The 6,914-nt window shown below is 35.9% G+C and overlaps 2 protein-coding genes across 2 annotated transcripts in view; one reads left to right on the top strand and one right to left on the bottom strand.

Moving 5' to 3' along the window:
* The window catches only part of DMTF1 (cyclin D binding myb like transcription factor 1), a 41,662-nt gene extending 39,946 nt beyond the window's left edge, over positions 1-1,716 (top strand). The window contains exons 14-16 of the mRNA XM_007956626.2: positions 353-730; positions 1,242-1,383; positions 1,607-1,716. Coding sequence (XP_007954817.1) covers positions 353-730; positions 1,242-1,383; positions 1,607-1,716 — 630 coding nt within the window. The remainder of the gene's footprint in view (positions 1-352; positions 731-1,241; positions 1,384-1,606) is intronic.
* A 1,556-nt stretch (positions 1,717-3,272) lies between these two features.
* Positions 3,273-6,914, bottom strand: part of TMEM243 (transmembrane protein 243) — a 22,776-nt gene continuing 19,134 nt past the window's right edge. The window contains exons 2-4 of the mRNA XM_007956625.1: positions 6,032-6,082; positions 4,894-4,998; positions 3,273-3,395 (exon numbers count right to left, since the gene is read on the bottom strand). Coding sequence (XP_007954816.1) covers positions 3,273-3,395; positions 4,894-4,998; positions 6,032-6,082 — 279 coding nt within the window. The remainder of the gene's footprint in view (positions 3,396-4,893; positions 4,999-6,031; positions 6,083-6,914) is intronic.

Below are 6,914 nucleotides of genomic sequence, written 5' to 3'. Positions count from 1 at the left end.
TAGGATTACTTGATCCAAAATTATGAGGTAGTCCAATTATTTTATTTTTCCTACTGATGTTGCTCCAGAAATTTTTGCATTATCACTCTCTCCCTTCACAGGGGTATATCCCTCATCTCCTTATGAGAGGAACATATACATTGGAGGAATTAGGGACATTAGAAAAGCAAGAACCTCAGTGAGGAAAAGACAGGGATTATTAAAAAAAAAAAAGGTGATTAATAATATTGCAGAGTCAAAGGTGAGGGATTTAGTAAGGTACCACCTATAAATGTCATTTGTTGCCTAAAACTTAAATCTAGTGGGTACTTTTTTATGTTGCCATTGATAAGTATTCTTTAATGTTTTATAGCCAGAACATCTGTTGAACACAGGTGACAATGTCACAGTGCAGTGTCACACACCGAGAGTCATCATTCAGACTGTTGCCACCGAAGACATCACTTCTTCCATATCCCAAGCAGAACTGACAGTAGACAGTGATATTCAATCAGCTGATTTTCCTGAGCCTCCGGATGCCCTGGAAGCAGACACTTTCCCAGAAGAAATCCATCAGCCTAAGATGACTGTAGAGCCATCATTTAATGATGTGCATGTATCCAAACTCAGTGACCAAAACAGCAGAGAACTGATGAATAGGGTTTTGGTCAGAACAGAAGAAATCTCTGACACTGACCTTAAACAAGAGGAAGAATCACCATCTGAGTTAGCCAGTGCTTATGTTACTGAGGTAAGTTGTACTTAAAGGACCTTGTGCCCTAATAGGTTCCTGTCTTGAGCCTCAAGTCCGTAGTATAGAAAGAAGCTTAGAAATAATTGAGGTGGGGATATCTGTTTTAGACCCACAGAATAAAGTGCCAAACCTCTGTCTCACACTTCACAAATACCAGGCATTCAGCAGTTTTGTTGCTAACAGACATGGGCATGCAAAGACATCTGTAACAGGAAGAATAAAAGTTAAATAAATCTTCGTGATTTGGCTTAGGAACTTCACCCTACAGTGTAACAGCACTGTTTATCCTTGTGACCTATAAGTGAATTGGGTTTTTAAAGTTTCTTTTTGCTAATGTTTGGTAAATTAGGTGATACAGTTATTAATATTACCTTCGTCCATTTTTTATGGCCTTAACTTTCATTTCTTTGAATTCTAATTTAAAAACAGAATAATGTTTGGGATTTAAATCATACTAAATCTACAAGTGCTTGGGATGTATGAGTCAGAATTTTTTTTTTAAACCTAGGATTTAGCGTCTCCTACTATAGAAGAACAAGTTGATCAAACGACAATTGATGATGAAACGATACTAATTGTACCTTCACCACATGGCTTTATCCAGGCATCTGATATTATAGATTCTGTCTTGCCTTTGACAACACTAACAGGTACTGTAGCACAAACCTATCATATGCCTGATAAATCTTGAGAGAAAAACCTGGCAGACAGACATTTAATTCAGCTGTGTTAGTCTTTCTTGATCCAGTAATGAAGATACTAGGTCTTGTTAGATAAATCCTACACTGTAGTATAAGAGGGCTTAATCTCAATTCTTGACATAAGGTATGCATATATACATTTAAGACTAACTTGTACTTTAACTTACTATAGATCCCATACTCCAGCATCATCGAGAAGAGTCCAATATCATTGGATCATCTTTGTGCAGTCCTGTTTCAGAAGACTCAAAGGATGTTGAGGACTTGGTAAACTGCCATTAGGCAATTCTTAGAAACAGGGTAGTTTAAGCAAAGAAGCCACACTGTTGATTGCAACATCTCGAAAGAAATAGGAGCAACCCCAGCAGGCTTAATTTACCATTCCTTTCGCTTTTGTCTATAGTTCTTAAACCATGGACATTGTTGCTGCTATGACTTTTTACCTCCTTTAAGTTTATCATCTGAGGGCCAGTTATATAACTGTGTAGTTTTTAAGTACTGGAGGTTTTAATTGCATAGATCTCTATGTTTTTAGTGTTATTTGTCAGTGGGGAATTTGATTCACTTCAGCTACTGCAAAAAGTTTAAAATCACCAAAGCTTAATTACTCTGGCTTAAAAGCAGTAGTTGTGATCTATAAAGATCAGACGTGGCTCTTCTTCAGTCTCAAGTAGGCTTGGTTGTACTCCAGAGAAGTCACATCAACATGGTCTAGAGCTTACTGGTCAAACAAGATGAGGTATCATTAGTTTAAGACTTGACCAGCATACAGAGACTTTAGAAGTGTCTGTGTGGCAGTTCCTATGGGTTGTTCATTGCTGGCAATAGGAGCTGATTTAGGCAGGATAAAGAGGAAAGCATTAAAAAAGGTTATGAAAAGTCACTACAGAATTTCTACAATTACTTTTAAAGGGAATATAAATGAGTATAGTAACAAAACCCACCAGAGGCTAAATAGAGACCCCTCAGAAACCTTGGTCATCAGTTTACAAAGTTAGCACTTTCAAGTAAAATTAAATGAGGAAGGTAGTAAGGTTCCCTTGATACCAGACTGTTTATTACATATGTTGTATACCAGACTGTTTATTACATATGTTGTTACATAAAGTACCCAGAAATGAGTTGGAGGTGGGGGATTAGTATTCCATTCATTAAGTGCAAAGTGCATTAGCTGGTGGGGTACAATATAACTTCTCCTTCTCAGGCAATTTAAAACAAAATAGAACAAAAAGTTGGCATCATCTATAATGAAAGGAAATAAATCAGTAGTCATTCCTATACTAGAGAAGTTTAGCCAAAACGAGCCTCTATAGGCCTCTATAGAAAAGTCACAAAAAAATCTTGTATAAATTATTTTATTTATTATTGTAATTAGATATTGTAATTAGATCTTCACAATCAAAGTTGTCTTTTCACCATCTGTGTTTTGTTAATGTGAAAATTGTAGTTATAAGCAAAAGTTGGTTGCATAGGGAACAATAATTGTATATTCAGTTTAACAGAAATAAAAGAGTATTTGTCTTAAAAAGCAAGATTGTGTTTGTTAACATAGCCTTTTGCCATGCAATTACAATATAAAAAATTTTAATTGTAAAAGTGAAAATTACTTGTGCTGTTTGAACTTTTAAGAGTTGGAATGTTTGTTCAAGCTTCTTAAAGAAAAAGCAAAGTGATCTATGGTATGTCTCTCCTGGAAGAGAGAATTTAAATTTACAATCAACATGAAAATCATGTACCAGACTCCTACAGGAGATTCTTCAGCATACCTTTTTGAGCTCTATGTACAGTCCTAATACATAGCTTTGAAGAGTCCTGGTAAGTATTGGTCCTTTGTAGCCTCACTTTCCCACATCGTGGAAGTACAGGTTTGCACATATACATAACATGATGATAGAAAATAAGATATAGTAAATTAGATTTCTAAATTTTGGTTCTAAGTCTCCTTGTCGATACCAGTAGATCTGAAAGAAGAATTAAATAAAAATTTAAATATAGCCACTGAGCCAAGTATTAAAATTTTAAATGCAATTAACTTTTTTCTATTGTGACCAATTCCATCAGTATATATCTGCTATTCACTTATGGACTGTCTCATTGTCCTACATGTCACATTTAGCACACGAATGAAAAATCTGATTTTTGTGCATTAACAATGTACAAAAATGCCAAGGTGTGTAGCAAAAGTAATACTGGCTATGATGGTTAAGGTTATGTGTTAACTTGGCTAGGTCATCAATCTCAGTGGTTTGGCAGTTACATAATGATGTAGTCATCCTCTATTTTCATGTAATGTCAATGCTGCATGACCACCTGGTCTCTGGAACTATGTCTATGAATGAAGAGTAGGTATATACTTTCTCCTCTAAATAAGGTAGTCTTAATATTAATTTATATTCTTAAGACTAATGTGGCCAGAATTTAATCATTTAAATAGTACCAATGAGTTTCCACATCCAGGATTGTACTTACTTGTGGCTTCTCAGTTTACTTTTCTGTGTTCATATCTATATAGTATCTGTTCACTAACCAGGAATATATATATACCTTGTGGATATTTTTCAAATAATTTAAGTAAAAAGGTACAACTTTCAGGTACTGGAAAGGACAATTTTTACAATGTTTAAATTCATATAATTAGATTGCCAGTACAAAACAGGGCTTATATGATGCATATAGGTTTAAAACTAGCTCATTGTTAGTCACTTTAGGCTATGGGTGGGATGAAAGGAGGAAAGCATCTCTGCCCTTCAGCTTTATTCCAAAGGTTCCCAAAGTGAGATGGGCCAACTTTTCCCTCAGGCCCTACTAGTTTGGCAAATCAGTAAATTAGAACAAGTGGATATATCCCCTAGTTTAATTTTAATTTAGCTAATAAGCACATTTATCTGTAGATCAAAAGGGTTTATTGTTTTATTCTGCCTCTCAAGGGAAACACAACACTGCAAATACCCAGCTAAGAATCGACCACTGTTCTTTGGGAGGGGCCTCTTTGTATGATTAAAATTGAACATTCTTGTGACAAGATACAACTGTAGCTTTAGGCTTCCTAGGACGTTTGGTGTTCATTACCTCTGTCTTGGGAAGTAAGCCCAGAGACTAAAATAAGCTAATTTTATAACTATTAGAAAATACATCCAGAGCGTGCATCTACATTTCCAAAGGCGTATGGTCCCCTGTATATAGTCACTGAAAGAGACAGAATTTAAGTTTAAATTATATCAAGTCTTTGATCACCTGAAGTCTTTCAACTACTTTTTTTTAGCCATCAAGGGAAATTTCTCCTTAGGGTTACAACTTTACGATTTTGGAGAAAATTAAGAAGTTGAAACCTTTGAGGGACTGGTAATTAGAGATAACTTCCTTTATGCAGACCCAGGGTTGGGTATCTCTGTCTTAAGCACATACAACTGTAAGTCCTATAGGATATTCTTTACTTAAGTTCTACATAGTAGTACTCACAAGTATGCAGGCAGTAATACTGCTCAAAGAGATGCAGACCGCAAAAAATATATTCAGTGGTTTTGGAGGTGGTTGAGGGAAAACAAAAGCACTGATCAGCGTTACCTGCATGAAGAGAAATAATGTAAACCCTTACAGGCAATTGCAAGGCATGGTTTCATTAGAGTACAGGCAATGTAATCATATAAAATGCTTCACACTGTAAAATTATATCTAACACAAGGTTTGCTTCTAGAATGATAATAACACTCGTAAAAATGTTTGAATATTTCCTTTAGTACATCCTCCCTTTCCAAGCTTTCCTTCATTTGTGGAAGGAGACAAAATACACAACAGCAATACTACCATATCTTCACTGGCAAAGATTAGAAATCATTTACCTCTTCCCCAGGATTAATGTTTACACTGGGAAAAATTGTATTTTGTCACTTTGAACAGTACCAAAAACCAATAAAACCAAAGCTGATTTTGTATAACATTATGAAAAATATTGAAAGGTAGGTTTCTATTTCAACCATACATAATACCTATTTATTTAAAAAACCATGGAAACAAGATGTAAAAATTCTCTTAACAAAGTTACGAAAATGTGCCAAAGAAATGTGATTATGAGAATATCGGAAATACAGTTTTTGTTGTGATAGCATCCATCTGTATTATTAATGATGAAATATTACTGCATACTTACCATAATCTTTTAAAACTAAGCCAAAGATAATTAGTTTTCTTTAGGAACAAAATTAAGGCATTAGCAGAAATGATAAAGGCTAGATGGAGGGAGTTGAATTGTGACAGAAGGGAGTTGCTGGTAGCCATTGATAGTTTAACAAACGCACTAGGAAAGCACATGTGGCCAACTCAGTCATCTGAAAGCCAAGTTACTTGACTTGTGCTATTTTATTTATTCTGCTGATGGAGAGATGTAATGTAAGAATTAAATGAGCTTCTCCAATTGCAGTTTCAAGTGGTAATAAAAATGGAAGCACTGATTTAACTACAGAACACTAAACGTACTCACTGCTGGCCCCTTTAAGTTTGGTTTTGGTTTTTGTTCTCTTTTAATTACCTGAATCACAATATTGAAGTTTTGAAAACTTTGGCCAAGAGTCTAGGGGATGCACAAAATAAAGATACTTACTAAAAGCAATAAGGAAGTTAAGCTGCCAACAACTAAATTGATGATCCGATCCTGAAAGAAAAAAGAATTTTTGAGCCATCTGAGTTGTATCCATGGTACAATGCTAGGCACTGGGGTGACTTAGGTTAGAAGAAATCGACATCTTGAGCTTTACACATAAAAATGCCAGTAAAGGCAAAGGCGCAGTGAGCCAGAGTGGTAAAGGTACTTTGAGAAGACAGGGGCAAACAGGGAAACCTTAAAGATACAGTACATTTACACTAGCGTCTTGAAGATTGGGTAAAATTTGAATGGGGAAGGGAGGCTTACAAATACTGTCCTACTGGGAATAGCAGCACAGGAGACAAAGGCTGGGGCAAGCCATGCCAGAACCTTGGTAGAAGTTACCAGGAATCAGACTAGATTAAATTAAGCAATGAGAATTTTGGACCTGTTGTGTGTGATGTGGAGCTCTGGTGGTAAGTGCCTAAGACGAGTGACTGCTAACCAGAAGGTTGACAGTTCAAACCCACCAGCTGCTCCACAGAAGGATGATGGGGCAATCCACTTTCATAAAGATTTACCACCTTGGAAACCCAATGTGGGGTGGGGGGGAGGTCACTGTGAGCCGGAATTGACTCAATGGCAGCAAGTTTGAGGCTTTTTTTTTAAAGTTATGTGTGATGCAGCTTAGGTGTCCTTGTTTTATGCAATCTAAAAGTAGATCCTACTGCCAGATGGGATCATAGAATGCCATGGCTGAAAGCACTCTCAAAGACCATCAAGTCCAGTGATTTTCCAAATTATTTAACAGCAAAAGCCCAATACAAAAATAAGTAGAATTATTTTATTGCATGGGAGCAAACACCCATTGTTTTCTTTCTTTTTTATTTTATTTTATTTT

This window comes from Orycteropus afer, unplaced genomic scaffold, assembly GCF_000298275.1.
Source record: "Orycteropus afer afer isolate SDZICR_OR568_19922 unplaced genomic scaffold, OryAfe1.0 scaffold00644, whole genome shotgun sequence".
Classification (NCBI taxonomy): Eukaryota; Metazoa; Chordata; class Mammalia; order Tubulidentata; family Orycteropodidae; genus Orycteropus; species Orycteropus afer.
Note: the sequence above shows the minus strand (reverse complement) of the source record. Positions and strands in the feature narration are given on the sequence as shown.